Source organism: Danio rerio, chromosome 3 (assembly GCF_049306965.1).
Source record: "Danio rerio strain Tuebingen ecotype United States chromosome 3, GRCz12tu, whole genome shotgun sequence".
Lineage (NCBI taxonomy): Eukaryota > Metazoa > Chordata > Actinopteri > Cypriniformes > Danionidae > Danio > Danio rerio.
In genome coordinates, this window is record NC_133178.1 from 38,599,574 (window position 1) to 38,620,521 (window position 20,948).

The 20,948-nt window shown below is 37.0% G+C and overlaps 1 protein-coding gene across 6 annotated transcripts in view; it reads left to right on the forward strand.

The window, feature by feature from the left end:
• Nucleotides 1-2,536: 2,536 nt before the first annotated feature.
• Nucleotides 2,537-20,948, forward strand: part of epn2 (epsin 2) — a 33,681-nt gene continuing 15,269 nt past the window's right edge. For all 6 annotated transcript variants that reach the window (XR_012401140.1, XR_012401141.1, XR_012401142.1 and 3 more), the window contains exons 1-3: nt 2,537-2,704; nt 9,792-10,580; nt 18,484-18,596. Coding sequence is in view for 3 of the 6 variants with exons in the window: in XM_073944910.1 (XP_073801011.1) it covers nt 9,986-10,580; nt 18,484-18,596 (708 nt within the window). In the remaining 3 variants the exon portion in view is untranslated. The remainder of the gene's footprint in view (nt 2,705-9,791; nt 10,581-18,483; nt 18,597-20,948) is intronic.

The window sequence follows — 20,948 nt, forward strand, 5'->3', positions numbered from 1 at the left end:
ACTTGTATTATGTCTGAAAATTATATTCTTTTAAATTTAAGTTGCATCTAAAATTAGCATTTTTTGACATTTGACCACTCGATTTGCATTGCAACCAGCAAGTCTGCACGCAGTAAAAAAATAGGTACAATACAAAACAAACAATTAAACAAAATAAATTTCATTATTACATGTATACATACAAAATTAAAAGTAAAAAAAGTCTTTTATAATTACAGTCTTTTAGGACTTTGTACTTTTGCATCTGGGTTTATAAAGCTAAAATGTCACAAATTTGTCTGTATTTTGTTATACTTTATCATACTCAATTTGTAGCTTTCAAAAGATGAATGTTATTATTAAATAACAACAACAACAACAACAACAACAACAAAAAGAAAGTAAAATAGAAAAAAGGAGGCCAAAATATTTTTAAAAATAATTATTAAATAACTTATTGTAGACATTTGAGAGCATTCAATTTGCATTGTAACATGCAAGTCTGTAAGCAATAAAATTACGCATTAGATGCAAATCAAACAATAAAAAATTTATTAATACATTTATTTACACATAATTAAAAGTAAAAAAAATCAATTTATTAGAAGTACTGTCATTTGGGATTTTGTACTGTTATTTATGGATTTATAAACTTAAAATGTCATAGATTTGTCTGTGTTTTGTTGTACTTTATTATACTTTTATTACACTTATATTGTTTTAAATGACAAATTATTGTATAGCTTTCAAAAGAGTAATGTTTTTGTGAAAAATAACAAAATATTAGGAAATAAAATGGAAAAAAAGGACAAAAAAAGATTAACACAGTTGAAATGAGGCCAAAGTATTTATTTTAAATAATTATTAAATAATAACTGTAAATAATAATAAAATGTCTACAATAATAGTAATAGTAATAATAATAGTAATTATTGTAGACATTTGAGAGCATTGGATTTGCATTGTAAAATGCAAGTCTGTAAGCAAGAAAATTACTCCATTTACAGAACAAACCAACTAAATAAAATGTAATGAATTAATACATTTATTTATACATAATTAATAGTAAAATTATAATAATCATTATAATTAAAGTCTTTGGGCTTTTGCATTGTTACATCTGGGTTTATATATGTAATATTTTATCGATTTGTCTGTATTTTGTTATTCTTTGTTTTGTGACATTGATTATTTAACCATTCACTCAGCTTAGTCTCTTTATTTATTAAGGGTCGCCACAGCGGAATGAACCGCCAACTTATCCAGCACATGTATATATGTTTTAGACTGTGGATATCCTTCCAGCCGCAACCCAGTACTGGGTTGCAACCCATACACACTCATACACCACGGCCAGTTTTAGTTACTTGTGTCCAAACTCGGTCCTGGAGGGCCAGTGTCCTGGAGAGTTTATCTACATCTTGCTTCAAAACTCCTGCCAGGAAGTTTCTAGTATATCTAATGAGAGCTTGATTAGCTGGTTTACGTGTGTTTGATTAGGGTTAGAGCTAAACTCACCTGGACCGAGTTTGGACACCCCTGGTTTAGACTGTTGGGGAAACCGGAGCACCCGGAGGAAACCAATGCGAACACGGGGAGAACATGCAAACTCCATACAGAAATGCCAACTCGTCCAGCCGGGACTTAAACCAGGGACCTTCTTGTTGTGATGCGACAGTGCTAACCACTGAGCCATGGTGTTGCCCTATATGATATTGGTTATGTTAAAGGATAAAATAATTTAAAGCTTTGAAAAGAGGAGTGTTATTGTAAAATAAAATAGAAAAACTAACTAAAAAGATGAACAGTGAGCTTAAAATATGTTTTTAAAAATATTAAATAATTTATTGTAAACTTTTTTGTAAATGGAGAAATTATAAAATAATATAAACAAGCTCAAAGAGACTAAGATCTCTTAGGCGGATGTCTTTCAAGTATCATCATAGCATTTTGGTGGAAAATTGGGGAAATTGTTGTTGGCCTATATTTAATAGGGGAACGTTTTTTATTAAAGCAATTAAAATAAAATACTAAAATACATTTTTAAAATATTCAATAATTTCTTAACATTTTAAATGACACATTATTGTATCAGAATTTATTTGTATCATAATTTTGTAAACTATTGACTGTTTGCAAAAAGAATTGGTGCTAGACCTAGAGATTTACTGTGTTATATTTGTCCACTCTGCAGACGGTCTGAGACAGTTATTTAAACAATATGACAATATTTCGTGTATTTCCAAGAAACATTCCACCTCGGGGTCAGTCACATTTCTCCAGTATTAGCCCACATGGGGGCCACATTCCGCCGGTTTTATCGCGTTCAGTGATTCAACAGCACACGTAATCTCTCGATGACTGAAAATACACGCTTAATTCTGCTGCACATAGCCTAATGGCTGTCTAGATAGATTTTCACGTCCACAAAGAGGCGATATTTGTGAAATAAACAGTTTTAAGAATGAAGCCCAGTGAGTTTGGTCACACCCTTTGGCTTGTCTCGCCCCTCCTGAGCAGGATGAATGTGTAGCCGGAGCGCCATGTTGAACGCTGTGGGAGTCACACACACATACGCGCACACACACATACACAAAACACTAACGCGCACATCCACACACCGCCTCGACCGTTTACTACTAAATAAAGTTTATAGCTCTCTCGCACGACTAGTTTGTACCTATGCCGGGTGTCACCCCCGGTCATCAGTGGCCCTGGAGCTTTGGTAAGTTACTGTTTTTGTCTTCTAGTCGCTTCTCTGTCTCAGTGTGGCGATATCTCCAGCGAGCACCGCACATTCATTTCGGATTTAAGTTTAACTAATTCTAGAGGTTTTTACATAATCACACTTGCGAAAGTAAACGAGTGCGATGAAGCCTAGGTTTCGAGGGCGTTTGAGATCAATTGGAAAGACATTAGGTTAAACTAGCAAGTTATTAGTCGGAGCATAGCCACAGTTAGCTAGCCTAAGCGGCTAATACTTAAACTCACTTTATAGCTTTTAAAGAACCGGGCTATCTAAAAATAAAGACCAAACCAGCACAGTGTGTCTGCTCCAAGTCGTGTAATGTTTTTGCCATGGTATATCAGTTACATAAAATAGTTTAGTTTTTAAAAAGTTCCCTAAGTTAATGAAACTTTCGTCGCGGTTTTAGTAACAGTTAGTTTGCTAGTTAGCAATTAAAGGTTAGATGGAGACCGTCTAAAGTCGTATATTTTTTTATCTGTTGAACATTTTAAAAGACGCACAGGCGTTTAGTCTAACGTTTAACTAACAATTTTGATCAATAAACGAATGTTTTGTTACTTTAGATGTCTGTGCTGAAGTTAGCATAACACTTGAATAACGTTTGTAATCGGCCTTGTTTAGTAAACCAATGGTAACAGGTCATTTTTGGGATTTTGTTAGTATTATAAAAATATATACTTAAAAAGAGTGAACACTGATTTTCTAATAATCTCTGCACACTTGTGTATAAGATGAATGTGTAATTACCTGGTCTTTCGTTGGTATCTTATATACATATTTTCTAATGACTTAACTTGAATTTATTCAGTCCTTTCTTTAAGTATTCAACAAACACTTTCTTCTGTAGATTTACATACACAGTGTTCTTGGTTTAGTTTTGCTATAGGTGTGTCTGTGAGATTACAGTTATAGCCACAAATCCTTTGCTTAAGTTTTTGTAAAGACAGATTTGTGGTTTGACCAGTTTGTTTTGTGGACAGTGTGACCGGACAAAACAGTATTATCACCGTAACACTGACATTCACACAGTTCCTCCGGTTATCTTCTGCCGGACACACCCGAGATTTAGGAGCATCTGTGTCTGTTGGTTCTATGATCCGTTTCTGCAACATATGCATCTTTATCTTGTAGTGTTTTGCTTCCTGTAATTAGACAAACCAAGTCTCTAGAGGACAACTGAGCAAGAGGCGATCATCTGCCCTAATTTAGAAACTAAAGTGGAGTTCATTATTTGTCAGGTCCTTTCTTACTCATTTAGAGATTGAATTTACTATGATAGTGAATCTTAACCCTCAATTTCAATGACTATGATTGAGGGGTTTTATATATAATAGAGTTGACTTGAAGTGGTAGAACCGGCTTGATTACCTGTATGTGGTAATCGTGCGCTGGCTTATATAACATTTAGCCTTTTTTCAGTTTGACCCTGCAGGGTTTATTCTATAGAGTAATTTAAGATGTGTATATCCCACCAAATTTCCGCTTCTAAACTTCTATTACCATGCAAAGTGCTTTTTTTTTACTGCTGGATTGGCTCTTCCAAAGCAAAGCTTTCTAAAGCACTTCCACGATGGTTTCTTGAAGACGTGAGACATGCTGGCACTTGCTGTGTGTGCTATCTTTTGTTTGAATTGAGTCATATCTGGGTAACCTGTCCTTCACAGCAGTGCTAGCTCTTGGTGTGTTTTTTATGCACGATTAGTATTCTTTTTGTGGGTGTCACAAGCATTGGCATGACCTGTGCATGTGAAATGATAGAGGAGTAGGTCACATCAATTGCTGTGTGCTGAAAGGTCAAATTATCATGTCCGACGTAGGACCTGCTGGTTTTCATTTTGGTTTCTGTATGCTTGGATGTTATTTGCATTGGGTATTTACAATAGCTCTTTTTTCCATGTGAAACTAAAAGTAACTTTTCACATCTAGTAAAATGAACCAAAAATATTGAAACCCTGTTCTAAAAAGATTGCTGTCCAATCAGATGAACTCTAAATGTTTTTTCTAGAAATTCTAACTCCTTAAGAAATAAGAATAGCTTATTGGTTGCTTAAAGATGTAGTATGTCTTATTGGAAAGCTGTCTTAGCATGAAATGCACCAACATGGGAACCAAAACTGCTCATCAAGCAACAAAATAGGGTCTTTTATTTTATTGTAATAGAATGGGGGGGTGGAGGGATTGTATAAAATAGCGACTAAATTAGTCTAATACTTTTTCTTTTGCAGTTTAAAGCAATCAGGCTTATGTTTTTGTAATAATAACTAATAACTGACTAATAATGACCTTTTAGGCAATATTGAACCAGAATAAGTCTTTTTTTTTTTTGCGATATATGTAATCCAAGGCTCCCACTGTTTACACTAGAGATGCCCAAAGTTCGCCCGTTGTAAACTTTGATTTAGGCCGTCATTCCATCTGAGAAGATTGAGAAGGATGGAGAGAGGGTTGGGGCGAATGTCTTCATAAGAGTTCATTTCTAATTTGCCAAACCTTTTTTTTTTTTTTTTTTTTTTGCGGAGCTACAAAAAAGCCAACTAAAATGAATTAAATGTTGTAAATAAATCTGATTTTATAAAATGTTAATAAAGTCACTCACCTCCAGGAAGAATCTTAAATTATTTATAAAAAATTGAACTGAAGAATCATATTTAACTTTGAATATGTTTTTGTGTGCATCTTATTTATATTTTATATTATTTCTAAGTAACTTTTAATTATAATACAAATTTGTTTTAATCATGTAATATTTTTATGTATAAGGTGTTGATGTGGCAATAAATAAATAAATAATAAATAAAATAATAAGGTCACTTGACGGAGAGAGCACTATGCACAAGACATCTGTGCGCAAATCAAGGCAAAAACTAGTGTAACTCCATTCTGTTATAAATGAGATGTTTTTAACTTTAAAAGTTTTATTATAAAATATAAAAGATATGCTGTATTAGTTAATAATAAATAAATTAGGAAATTACCCATGGCAACTATATTCACTTTCAGCCCACTAGTCTCAATCAAGTTTGATTTTTGGCCCTTTATAAGAAAAAGTTTGGACTCCCCTGCTTTACTCTTTTGAATTGAGATGTGTTTTGTTTAGTCAGGTCACAAGTAGTGGAGGAAGACACTCCTTTTTTGTGATTAACTTTTTATTAGTTTTCAGATATAGACTAAAATGGAGACACATTCCTTTCTACACACCCTCTTTCAGTCCATATCTTTTGTCCTCCTCTAACCATTTTACTGATTACTTTGAGGAGCAAGGAATTTTCTTGTCTTTGGATGTAATACTGCAAAGTAAGCTTACAGTTTACACTGGAGATCATGGAAAATGATTCAAAAAGCTGTCATTTCTGCTGCAGAACTATGCCAAACATGGGCTTGTGTTAAAATCAGAACTAGTTATAAGATAATATTGTGCTATTTATATTGTTTCACCTATAAACCAATTAAAGTTGTAGATAGCAAAGTGCTTTTTGTCTAGCAATCTTCAACCACACATACCATAATGTTTAAAAAATTAGGTCATTAGGTGGAGAGTAGGTGATCTTTTGTGGCTTCCATTGACCACATGAACATGTGCAGTGTGAAAGTAGTTCGATCAAATGTGTTTTTGAATGCCACTTGAAGTAGATGCGCTCTTTTAAGTCTTTAAGAAGTGTTTTTTTAAAGTGTTTTAGACTCTATTTGAACCTGTCTTTATGCAGGTGAGATATGAGTAAATCACTTAAAAGAAGGCAGAGTTTCAGGACACAACCACTGCTTGCTTATTCTTCATGGTTGTTCAAATCCGTTTAGGAGCCTAAACAAGCTCTTCCAGTAGTTGTCATCATTTCAGTTAATTCTTTGATTTGTTTGAAGTATTCCAGGGCCTTTTGTGTGATCCACTTGTGATTGTATTTGATAAACTCTGTTTACAGAACCATGTGTAAAGAGACATTTTTCAGACATTTCAAATTTTGATGTACATTCCAAGACATGTGAATGGCCTCTAAACAAAAACGGGGGACATAAATCAGATCCTGTTCTTGCTTATTGGCATGTGGCTGTTTGTCACAATAAGATGATGAGCCTTGTTTGAGATTGGGTCTACTTTGATTCATTGCTGGATGTCATGATTGTATTACAGTGTTGTGTTTTGAGTGTATATTTAAAATAAGTACTTCCAGTGATGTTGTTCATCTGGCTTGTTGCACACGCAAGTGGCAATTTTCTGTAAACCAATTTTTGGCAGTGAGACTTGCTGAGACTGTTTTGCTTAATACTTTTACAAAGCGTCCCCCAAAAAGTGTTTTGATATTACAGCTTGCTACTTTGGTACTTTTGACAGTGGAAACAAGAATTAATGTGTACTGTAATGTACTACTCTGTGGAAACGAGCCATATGGGGCCATTCATTCAAACTTGTTTCTGCAACCTTTATTTTTTTTAGGAGAACAGGCTAGAAAAACACCACTATTTCTCATATTAACTCGCCGGCCACTTTATTGGGTATACTTTTCCAACTGCTTTCTAATTAGCCATTTACATGGCATGTAGACATGGTCAAGATGACCTGCTGCAGTTCAAACCAAGCACCAGAATGAGGAAGAAAGGTGATTTAAGTGACTTTAAAAGTGGCATGGTTGTTGTTGCCAGATGGGCTGGTCTGAGTATTTCAGAAACTACTGATCTACTAGGATTTTCATGCACAACCATTTCTAGGGTTTACAGAGAAGGTCTGAAAAATAGAAAATGTTTTTTGAGTGGGAGTTCTGTGAGTGCAAATGCCTTGTTGATGCCAGAGGTTAGAGAAGAATGGCAAAGACTGGTTCTAGCTGATAGAAAGCCGAGCTATGCAGAAAAAGCATCTCTGAACACACAACACGTTTAACCTTAAGGCAGATGGGCTACAGCAGCAAAAGACCACATCGTGTGCCACTCCTGTCAGCTAAGAACAGGGAACTGAGGCTACAATTTGCACAGGCTCACCATAATTGGACAATAGAGGATTGGAAAAACGTTGCCTGGTCTGATGAGTCTCGATGCCTACCTGAGTATTGTTGCTGACCATGTCCATCCCTTTTTGACCACAGTGTGTACCCATCTTCTGATGGCTACTTCCAGCAGGATAACGCTCTATCATAAAGCGTGAACCATCTGAGACTGTTTTTTTAATATGACAATGAGTTCACTGAACTCAGATGGTCACAGTCACCAATATAAGATATCAATACAATAGAGCACCTTTTGGATGTTGTAGAATGTGAGATTCGCATCATGGATGTGCAGCCGACAAATCTGCAGCAACTGCGTGATGCTATAAAGTCAATATGGACCAAAACCTCTAAGGAATATTTCCAGTATACCTTGTTGAATCTATGCCACGAAGGATTAAGCCAGTTTTGAAGGCCAAATGGGTCCAACCCGGTACTAATAAGGTGTACCTAATAAAGTGGCCAGTGAATGTATATCATGTTTTGTAGCATCTTGCATAAACATTCTTCTAAATTTTTTCAGAACATCAGTTATATTTTCTTGTGGGAAAACATGTTAAAACAGATTTTTTAGGTCTTTTGGCATGATTAATTTCAGCAACAAATTGATGAGGAAAAGCTTTTTCTAAAGTTCCTTGTAGTAAAAGCGAATACTCACTGAGCAACATTTGATCAACTTGTCATAGATAAAATAGTCCAAGGAAAAATTTTCAAATAAGCTTAAATGTACTAAAACTGCCCCATTAAACGAAAGACAAATAGAGGTCATTTCAAAGAAGTATTCAACAGTTTTTGAATGAAAAAGGTTGTTTGGTGATCTAGTGTTGATGATAAAACAATGCTGCGATTTCCTTAAAATATGTTTATAGCCACAGTTCCATGTACTGTGTGAAAAGTGTTGTCAAAACGGAATATTGTAGATGCAGATCTGACTCTGTGGCTGTTCTTTATCAGGACTGTCAGTGTCAAGTCTCTATTTGTGTGTGTTAAAGTGTCCTAAAGTATTGATTCAGTCAATTTTTCTGGACTACTTTTGTGTCTTCTCGGAGAGATAAAACAGAGCCTGCTTGCTCACAGGACTTGCTATGCTCTGCCTCTGGCTCTGTTTCAACACCGATCACTGAGACTCCTTGATATTGACAGGGCTTTGCCAGACCTGTTTTTTTAGTATGGAGGAGGCCACCACTTACCCTGAATCCTCACACAGACCCGGGCCTGTGTGCTGGCTTCCTGGGCCCCCGTCACAGTGAGGGCCACTGGAGCTTTGTTCCGGTAGTGATACAGTTGCCCCTCTCTTCCTCTGATGTGCTGGGCCTGAATTGGTCATTAAAGCAGCAGATGTTTCATTAGGCCGTGGCTGTATTCATGTGTATGCGGGCTTGGGGAGAGCGGCAGTGGGGGTTGCTCGTAAGGCAGCGCTCTATTGGCTCCTCCACAGGAGAGCAGGAGTCACATTTCAGTAGCTTTTAATGAATTTATGGGATGGGTTGAGATGTTTTGTTGGCGAATGAAGTATCCCGGAGTGCTCATGACAGGAATCTACTATTTAGTATGATTTTTAGACTAATCTGCTGGCGCAAATGAAGCGATAAAGTGTTTGGGTTCTGATTTTTACATGTGCTACTGTAATCTAGAGCACAGTATGGCGCAATTACGTTTGGGAAATAAGATGTCTTCCCACATGAGTGTTGTGTTACCGTAAAGATGAGTAATAGGAAGCACTTTTCACAATACTCCGCCTTTCAGTGTGTATGCAGTTATCTTTTACTCCACACGTTTCGGGGTGGTAAACTGCTTAGGCTTAGTTTAAAGAGTGAACAGCTGTAATCCATTTCTCTTTATCTGTGGTATTAAGAGGAGGAGCTGCAAGTGCAGTTTGGAAGTGGACCATTAAACTTCTGTTCTGTATGATCGAGTGATAACTTTCTTTTTGTTGCATATGAATGGAAAGGAAACCATCAGGATAATTGTGTTTACTGATTCATGTGCTCTAGATTTTATTGTGTGGCCTAATTGTTTTTGGCAACTATTACTAGCTGCTCATTTGAATCTTTTCTGTTTCTGTCTGACATTTTGGTTTTGTGTTTCAGGTAATGGAGGAATTCATCGAGCTGGCTTCCTTCACTCTGTGGAAATGGTTTTAACAGACACCGAGTAACACAGAGAAACCGTTTCAAACGGAGAACGTGTGCTCGAGCTATTTCACAACAGGCCTTTTTTTGTTTTTAAGCAAAACTGAGTTTATTATTTTTGATTCTCAAGGATTTTAACACTACTCGCCACCATGCCAAGCTCAACAATTCGGAGACAAATGAAAAATGTTGTAAATAACTATTCAGAGCCAGAGAAGAAGGTCAGGGAAGCAACTTCCAATGACCCATGGGGGCCCTCCAGTTCTCTGATGTCAGAGATCGCTGACCTCACTTACAATGTGGTGGCCTTTTCGGAGATAATGAGCATGATTTGGAAAAGGTTGAATGACCACGGAAAGAACTGGCGACATGTGTACAAGGCCCTGACGTTGCTGGACTACCTGATCAAAACGGGCTCAGAGCGAGTGGCCCTGCAGTGCAAAGAGAACATCTTTGCCATACAGACTCTCAAAGATTTCCAGTATATCGATCGGGATGGAAAAGACCAGGGCATCAACGTCAGAGAAAAGTCCAAGCAGCTTGTTGTGCTGCTGAAAGATGACGACCGTCTGAAAGGGGAGCGATCTCAGGCCCTGAAGACTAAGGAGCGCATGGCACAGGTCGCCACCAGTGTAGGCAGCAACAATCAGATCGGCTTTGGCCGTGGCTCCAGCCAACCCAACCTCTCCACCAGTTACTCGGAGGAGTACGGCAAGTCTGAGGGGTCACCTGCATCATATCATGGATGTAAGTAGATGTTTCTTTAGCTTGTCAACTTGCCAAACGGAATTGTTTTCATGTTGCCATATTGCAGTCTAAACTGCTATAGCAGGGATGGGCAAACTCGATCCTGGAGGGCCGGTGCCTTGCATAGTTTTGCACGAACACTAATCAAACACACCTGCCTATAGCTTTCTAGTGATCTTATCACGGTATGTGATAAGTACCTGGATGACTTGCTACTTCCGGCGAGATTCTGAAGTGTGCATTGGATGCACGCTACACTATCCTATCATGTACTGCTAGAAAATTTATGATTGAATGTGAAGCGACGCAACTGACGTGGGTAGGTCACGTGACCATGACGAAATGGCGGATGTAGTACATCCAAGTTTCCGTTTATTCTGCTTACATTCATACTGTATAGAATAGTGGTCACCAAACTTGTTCCTGGAGGGCCGGTGTCCTGCAGATTTTAGCTCTAACCCTAATCAAACACACGTGAACAAGCTAATCAAGGTCTTTGTAGGTATACTTGAAACATCCAGGCAGGTGTGTTGAGGCAAGTTGGAGCTAAACCCTGCAGGGACACCGGCCCTCCAGGGCCGAGATTGGTGACCCCTGGTATAGAAAGTACTTTTCTAATGTCAGAGTAGTATGTTTAAATTCAAATGCAGTACCTACTGAGTAGTAGGTGATTTTAAATGCAACCACAGATTAGTGTGTTCAGGTTTGTTTGATAAGTGTTGGATCAAAACACTGCAGGACACTGGCCCTTGAAGATTGAGTTTGCCCATCCCTGTGCTAAAGCATAGCACATAGCCTTCTGCAGTCACTCGCAAAGAACAGTTTTGCAGAGATACCATCAAATTTATTTCAAGTCAGTTTGATTAAGTTGATGGTTATAATATAGTTTATTTTTATGGGAGGAAAATTTTGAAAAACTTGTATAAAGAACTTTATAATGCTATAGAGAACTTTCTGTGGCATGGAAGGTTTTGTGAATGTAATGGTTGTTCGTGGATTTAAAATCATTTTTTAAATATTTTTAAATCAGTAAACTAGGCATGAGACCATAACCGGGAAAAGTCAAGGTTTTAAAACTGCAACATTTTCTGCTATACCATTCCTAAGGTATATTTAAGGTTTTTTTATTACGTGTTTTTTATTAGGACTACAGTATGTCCAGCAGAAAAGATCTCCAAACACACCTTTACCGGTTGAAATAGATCTGTGTTTTTAAAGCTAATGAAGACAGCAGAAGTCAAGGATTCATTTGAATCATTTACTCTGACTTGTTTACTGCACCAAAATATTTTAAAAGTTTCTCTAAATAAAATTAATTTTGTTTAAAGAGGAAGAAGTTTTAGTTTTTCACCCAGACATTAAAAAAGTTTATATTTTAGAGCAGAAATCACAATACCGTGAAACCATGATATTTTTATCCAAGGTTATCATACTGTCAGAATCTTATATTTGCTGTTTTTTTAAGACATTGTAAACAGAATGCCAGAGTCCCACCAAGACCTGGGGTGTGTTTGGTTCTGTTAAACCTAATTTCTCAAAGGAATTGCTCTGTTAACACGGTTTGTATGAATGAATGTGAATGCTGCAATCCAATCTACAGTTTAGCAGTCTCATCCCACTTCCAAACAGGTTCAACAGAGATCAACATTTGCCATTGAATTAACCAAAATCAGGGTGATGCCATTAACCAAAATGCATAAGCCTACCAGTTTTATTCTGTGTATGTAGGTTTTTAAATCTGCTGTGACTGTGATACTAAAGGTTTTATCTTTGGTTCCTTAAATGCCACAGGCTGCATTATTCTTTAAGACCAAATTATGCCCCTCACCAACAGTAAAAGGTTGGTAGCTTGCCGTTCTTTGCCCTTTATGTTTGAAATGTTGCTGTTAACGGCAACGACAAAAACTTTGTTCAAGCGATCGTAAAAGTCAACTTTGTTGAATTAATTTTGATAAACTCTACACACCTGGAGCTCTGACTGCATGGGGCAAATTCTTTACCCTGCAGACCAGGAAACGGCTGGTGTGCTGTTACCCTGCAGGAGACACATCCTCAGTTGTGCCTCCCTGCAGCAGTGAGTGGCTGTGCTGGACAGCTGTGTGTGCTGTCCACATCCAACCCCTTTCTCTGAGCTCAATACAGGAAGACAGAATTCCTCAACTCCCAGAGGCCTTTTACTCTGCCCTGTGCTTAAAGGAGGAAGCTGCATATATTTCTCTCTTCACTTACTACCCCCTGCCTCTTTTAATACAGCTTAAAAAGAATTTGATAGTATTCGTGAAGAAAGTCAAGCAGTGTCTTTTTATCATTCATATGGTTAAATTCTAAATATGAATTTGGTTTTGTGTCCTACATGTAAGTCTTTAGTCATCAGTTGCATTGAATTAATGCAATTGTCTGGAAATGGATAATGTATGGGGTGCTTTATAGTTTGAAATGGTCTGTTAATGTCATAAACAAAAAGAGAAAACCAGTAGAAGAAACGCTCGTGTGTTTTGCATTACGGGTGGGCGATGTCGACCAATTTGGCATCGTACGATGTCTAATATGAAACATTGCGATGGACGATGGCATCGTCGTCATAGGCAATGGTGAATGAATTATGAATAATTAATTAACTTGTGACGAATTAATTATTTGTAGCTTACCGTTTTAACGACCTTACCTGCATGGTCTTTGTTTTACCCATAAACAAATCATACAGTAAATGAATAAAGATAAGTTACACACATAATTGCCACCTGTCAATCACTTTTTCCGCGGGACTCATGAATGGGCAGAGTGATCTGTGTCGTTACGATGGCGTCGGTAAAAAAAGGTGCACAACCAACAGAAACCAGCCAACAGTATCTGAGATGTTCGCTAAAATTACTAAGAACAAGTGTGAAAGTGAAAGATTGAAGCAGTCTACTGACCCGCTGACTGCCTGGACCCGCTGTCTCGAGCGCATAACAGTGTGTGTGCGTCTGTGTGTGAATGTGTGTGTGGTCACGTGATGTGCGTTTTCAGCGGTAGTGTGGAAGGAGGGCTGTTTAGAAATCTTAAACGCCAGTGTGGATGTGGATCATTTTCGTTCTAAAATGGCATTTAAAAATTAAGACTTATTAGTATAAACGGCCTGAGTGTGTATTTTTCGCAAGCGGATTTGCAACGTGGACAGGGCGGAGGATCGCGATGCCGGCTCGTGGTGTCTGTCGGCCATCGGCGATGATGGCATGACCAACCCTATTTTCCATTGGTGTGCTAATTTCCGGGTATTGTTTCTCTTGAAAATGTAAATAGGCTCTCAGTCTAATGTAATTCACACTGCATCTGATTGTAGAAAATTTGGCAGTGTGGTGAAATTAAAATGAAAGGGGTAATTTAACCAAAAATGTGTTCCCATTTACATTTGTTATTTCCAAACCCATGAGACTTAGATGCTCAGAACAAAAATGAAGGCATTTGGTACGTCCCGATTCTTGTCATAATTGCCATTCATCCTTTAAAAAGTCTGCAATCACAAAGTATTTAGTTCGCTTTATGTAATTCAATTCAGAAAGTGTTCAAGTATTCAGAAAGTACGTTTTTATTTGCTACATTTTTGTTGAGTTATTTAATTCATTTCTGAAGAGGCACAGCCCCTTTATATGATGAACAGGATAGAGCATACAATAAAATTGTGAATAAGAAATTAATCTAATTTTATCACCAATTATTGGGTTTATTAAAATGCAGTTTTGCTTGGCAGCCTTTTGCAGGTTTTTGACATTTGTAATTTCCCTCCAGTAAGACCAGCAAAACCCAGTTTTCTGAAAGTACTTTAAATTCTGTGCAGTTTACTTGATTTATAATAATTGAGATAATACTTCTATGTATTTTTAATCTTGTCAGACCATGTTTGTTTAAATTTAGATAAATCAATAAAATTACTAAATTATTTTTTTATTAGCATAAAATAAATTGTTAATACTTTGGGTGAAAAAAATCATGTTCACTTCACTAAGCAGGAACTTGCATGCTGTCAACAGGTGTATTTCTCTTTTAGTCAAGTGAATTGAAATGAGACGGAACCGCTTATGAAACACTGATGGAAAAAACTCTAGAAAAACATTTGCGGTTTCTAAATTGGAAACCTCTTCACATGACGTCTTGTTCAGATTTCACAACAAGCATTTTTCCTTTCTCTACACGGTAGAGTTTCTGTCAGTCTGTCGGAATTATGATGTCATTGAAGATATGCAGGGCATGGTTTCAGCATTTGCTTGTACTGAAAACATCCCCATCATAGGTTTCACACAAAAATAAAGAGCTGTTAATAACCTTGAGAAAGCGTGCATAAAGCTGCATAACCATTACTTTGAAAAATACTATGTTCAGAGCAGAGGATGAGACCCTTTTGGCTCGTGGTTGGATGCTGTGTCATAGCCAAGGAAAGATCTTGACCTGGTGTCCTGGCCAAAGTCCCTCTATCGGCCCTTACGATCATGGCCTCCCAATCATCCCCTTCCTCCGAATTGGCTCGATCACTGTCTCTCCACTCCACCTATAGCTGGTGTGTGGTGAGCGCACTGGCGCCGTTGTCCTGTGGCTGCCGTCGCATCATCCAAGTGGATGCTGCACACTGGTGGTAGTGTGGAGAGACCCCCCTCATGATTGTGAAGCGCTTTGGGTGTATGGCCATACACAATAAATGCGCTATATAAATACACATTACATTACATTACATTGACCTTGTTTTAAATAGATTCTGAATGTAATCAGAATGTGTAATGCAGCCAATGTTCTGTACATCTCCAGACTGCATACACCATAAATGTCTATTTAAAAAATATATATTTATTAATCATTTAATTCTATTAAATGTATTAGACCTGATCTTGTCTTCATTCTGAAGTGTGTTTCTCAGTCTGTATGTGAGCCTAGAAGTAACTGAATATCCAGCTTTTAAAATGATACCGGCTGTAAGTTGGTTGCACATAAAGCCAAGATGTCAGCATGTCGGCTGAAAATAGCTAGAGACGTCTAGGAATATTGACACAGATATACATACATATACAGCTGTCTTTTAAATTATTATTATTAATAGAAAGCTATACAGTATTATATTTGTGCATATACATTAGATAGTCACTTCTGAAGCCAAATCTGGCGCTTATCTAACAAAATAACTTACGATAACGGTGCAAAAACAAGTACACCCAAATTAATGTCACTAAGAATATTAAATACAAACTTAAAAAAGAGGAAAAATCAAGATAAGCAAAAAAAAAATAAAATAAAATTGTAGGTTGTAATTTTTTTGCAATATTTTGCTTGAATTTTATTGTTTTATCTTTCAATTTAAATATGTTTGGTTACTAAAATATTATTTGAATAAATATATATGTTTAATAAATCTGTTTTGTTTAAATGAACCAAAATACATTGCCTATATTCACTGAGAAATAAATAAAAACATTCATTTTTAAAATGGGGTACTCAATTGTGAGCACTGTTATGAATTATCATTGCATCACTTATCTCTCTTGATTTGTCTAGGGTTGCGGTTGAGGTGAACAAAAGCGTACTATTTTTACTTTTTAGGACCTTCTTCTTGGTAACAGAAAAAGAAATTCTATAGTATGTTCTCTTGCGAATATAAAAAGTAAAAAAGTGCTGTTCTTTTTCTTCTATATCTTACTGTGTTTGTAATTGCATTTATATGATGGATTTATGAATGCTTTTGTACTCTCAAGACTTGTTTTTGCTCAATTAGTAGATGTTTTCTATCTAAATATACAGTTATTGGCCAGAATAAGCAGAGAAAATAAGACTAACCGTCAAATCTGCCTCAGTCAGCCTGTGAATAAAAATCAGCCATGCTGTTTTGATTGTTATGATTCAGAGAGACTGACATTGAACCACGCAGTTGGCTTATGAGTCATATTTCCATTTTAGCCCAGTAAGAGTGGCGTGGTGCAGACTGGAAGCATCTATGATGTCATCTGTGATCTCACCAAAGCTCCACGCCCACGTCACATCATTTCCCCTATTTGCCTCTGCTGCTTTTCCCACAGAATCTAGCCCTTTGGTCGTAATTTCCAATCCCTTGGGGGTTAGAAACCGGGAAGCTTGTTTCTCTGAAGGGACTGAGAGTCTCTAGGTCCAGTGTTCCTGATCGTTACTGAAGCGATACATCAAGACTTGGCCTAATGGCTGTCAGAGATCTTATGGATTACGGACGAGCAGTCTATTGATTGATGCTCCTTACAACAAAATCGCCTGCACTAATGATGGCGACTTAAAACATCAGAGCCTTGACATCAGACATGCAGCTTTTCTCTTTATTTTTTTCAGACGTCATCGTTATTGTTTGAACAGTTGTGGCTGCTTTGAACGCAGTGATAATTCTGGCCTTGTGAACTGTGCATTATTTGGTTTTCAGTGGCTCAACTTGTCCTTGTCCAATCAGTGTTGTAGGAAGTGCTCTCATTCACTGCTTTAGCAACAGGCATATAATCATGAGGCTCTTGTGCCTTACCCAGAATGCCTTCTGACTGCTTCATTCTGCTATGTGCCATTCTAATAGTGGTTCATTTAATGTACACATCACTCCTTTCTTTTAACTTCAGTGAATGACAGAGTGAATAATAAGAGCACTACCAAGATATATTGTTTTATGCAATGTTAAGTTTGAATTATGGTTGACCAGGACCTACAGATTTGTATTTATTTACTGTATTCATACAGAGTTTGTAAGATTTATGTAAAAAATGTTTTTCTTACTTTGAATTTTTATCTACGCGGCTGGAATGAGAAACAGCACCTCCAAGTCTGAGGCCATTGTGCTCCAGATAAAAAAGGTGGTTTGCCATCTCCAGGTTGAAGGAAGGTCCTTAGCCCAGTTTGAGGAGTTCAAGTATCTTGGGGTTTTGTTCACGAGTGAGGGAAAGATGGAACTTGAGATTGACAGGCGTATTGGTGCGTACAGGCGTACGTTCCTACTACTCTCACCTATGGTCATGACCGAAAGGACAAGATCTCAGATACAAGCGGCTGAAATAAGTTTCCTCTCTGTCACTTTGGAGGAGCTCGGGGAGAGCCGCTGCTCCTCCACATTGAGAGAAGTCGGCTGAAGTGGCTCGGGCATCTATCATGGATGCTTTCTAGACGCCTACCTAGGGAGGTTTTCCAGGCATGTCTAACTGGGACGAGGCCTTGGGGAAGACCCAGGACATGCTGTAGGGACTATATCTCTTGGCTGACTTGGTAATGCCTGGGCATTTCCTTGGAGGAGATGGAGGAAGTTTCTGGGGAGAGGGAAGTCTGGGGTTCTCTCCTAAGACTGCTGTCCCCATGACTTGGCCCCGGAAATGCGGATGAAAATGAGATGAAATGAAATTTTTGTCTCGTTTCTATTCAAAATATCTACATTTCAAAGCGAAAACAAGATTATTTCACTTAACCCCACTGGCAGATATGTTTGCTTGTTAAAAGATAATACTCTTATCTTTGACTTATTTCTTCTGAAGTTGTAAACAAAACATTGTTTGCTTGCTCTAAGAATTTTTTGATATTTAAACTAGAAATGAGACAAAGAAATGCAAGAAAAGCTTTTTTTTTTGCATTGTGATTTATTCAATTTCTGCTCCTGAATACTGTTAGACTTCCCAGAAAACCGCCAAATAGTGCTATTCAAGCCATCTTGTGAAACTGTATTCATATCGCAATATTCATCTAATAAAATAGTACAGATGTTTCCAGTATCGAGATGCACTAGTTCTTTTGCCACTTTGGGACACGAGTAAACAAAATCTGTTCCACAGTAATTGTAATATGTGTTTATTGGCTCTCTCGGGACCTGGCCTAAGATGACCCAGCCAGGTAAGGTAGAAATGCAGTGCTTGAGCGATAATGACATTGTGTGTTTTGTCTGTTTCAGCTACATCTCCCAATGCGTCTTCAGAGTTGGAGCAAGCCAGGCCTCAGACGAGTGGAGAAGAGGAGCTACAGTTACAGCTGGCTCTTGCTATGAGCCGAGAGGCTGCAGAACAGGTAAAGAACATAATTTCACCCAATATTAGCTCAAAACTACTACGTCTGTAGCCAGTGATTTAGAGTTTTCTAAACATTACTGTAGTCATGAACAGGATTTTGGACTGAGATGTCATGGTGGACAGGGCTATTTAGAAATACAGATTTGCATTAGAGCTTTAATACAGTATCACTGTATTTTCCAGAAGAAAGCATCACCTGTGTCCGGTGTACTGGACAAAAAGCCAAGGTTTTTTATTTTTTATTTTTTTGGACGACTATGTTTTGCTAATCACGATAAGCTTCATAATTTACTGATTCTGGAAAAGATCCGGTCTCATTTGGGAGGTTGGATATGTCCATTTGAACACACTGATCTACACATAGAGACAGAAGTTAGCCTTTCGTGTAGAAAGAAGAGAGCAGCATATGGGTAAATTGAATAACTAAATAAATCAATGCAATCTAAAAAATGTGCTATTCTCTAAACTACCCTAAAGTGTGCACACAAAATGTCACCTCTGAGATGGTTAATGAGTACTAAATTGAGTTCTCTTTCACATCTTAGTATTTTTGTACTGATAAATGCACATAAACCTAGTTGATAATGTCATAGTTTAGCATAAACCGTTTAGAGAATATGACATTTGTTTGAATATTTTTTCTCATTTTATCATTAATGTTAATCAAACCAAACAGGGTGTCCACAAGGTCTTAAATCTCAAAAACAAAATTTTAAGCCATAAAAAGTCTTTAAATTTACTGAAATATTGTGTTGTAGGTCTTAATTTTCCTTTGTTCATGTTTAGCTACCTAATTTAGCCAACACTCATCCAATCACCAACAATCCATCTCAATAAAACTATTAACTTTTTATTTAAGAATCGGATTTTTACCTATTTACCAAAATGGTTTGATTATTTTTTAGTACAATAACATTTTTGAATTTACCATTTGTTTACTGGTGAGAAGGCTGACCTGGACAGACAGTTGTGCATACATTTAGTTTATTATAGTTTCTAAAACCTTTAAAACATTTTTAAATTTTTATGTTGTTAAAGTGTATGTATACAACTAGAGCTTGCTTGTTTTGGCATGATATTTAAAATATTTTGCTTTTAAATATATCATTTTTAATTATTAAATTATTGTATGAAATGTATTAAAATATTATAAAGTTTGAAAGGGCAAATAAAAAACTTTCAACTGGGCCATTCGAAAAACTGCTTTGCGTTTAGCCCTGTATGAGTATAAAATTTCATTCTTAATGGTCTTAAAATGTCTTAAATTTAACTTGCTCAAACCTGCAGAAACCCTGCAACAAAATAAAAAAGATTGTAACTAACAATGCGCAACTTTAATATCACCACTATTACAACTCTTTAAATAGAAGTGTACTATGGCTGATTCCAGTGCTAATAATACACTGGGCAACTTATTGAGCAATGTTGATAACCAATTTTGCAAAGCGATATTCTTTTGCTAGTTTTCTGATAAAAATGGGCAACAATATTGTATCTGTAACCCATTGCCCTAATTAGTTTCCCTGTGTCTGACCTGGTTGCCCATTTATGACATAGTTTCCCAATGTTGCCCTGTGGATCATCAACATAAGGCTAGTAGTGAGTTGACCCTTATGTACTGCACTACTGTTCAGTGTAGTCCCAATGAGCTTCTTGCTAGCAGTCAACTTTTTCAAGTCAAGTACAAACTTAAAGATTCACTGGCAGGTTTCTTGGTGTGTTTTGTGTCAGATTATCTCAAGCTTTTTAACCACAGACCTTATTTCAGGCATTTTACCAAAACCTAACTGAAACTAGAAATTCTAAAATGCTATCGGGGGTGTTGGCCTATAAAAATAGCCTCATCTCTGAAGCACACAGAGTTGCAAATGCTTTGGACATGGTGTGAGGTCTAGTCTGAATGTTTTGAAAGATTTTAATATAAAACAGTGCATCTTTGTAAGTTCCTCCACACTTTTGAGCTAATCTCCCTTGTGATTTTAGTCGAAGCGCAGCCATACAGTCCCACATGCTGTTTTGAGTTGACTTTTTTTGTTGACTGACTTCTGTTATTCATTCTATTTATTTCCTTGTTTTTAATTTGCCCTAATATGCATGAACACCACTCCACTGTTAAACCGTATTGTTTTTCCACTCACACAATCAGCAAGCAATTTCAGAGAATGACTTGCTCTAATGGTCCTCCATTAGCAAAGGTCTAGCCACAGCGAACACAATCAAAAAGTCATTTGCTGTGTTAAACGTGAAAAATATTTGCGACTCTGGAGTAGAAATTGATCATGTTTCTATGTTTGATCTGTTATTTGTCACTGTATAATTTGGCTTTCTAAAAGTGTATTGGTTTCAGGAT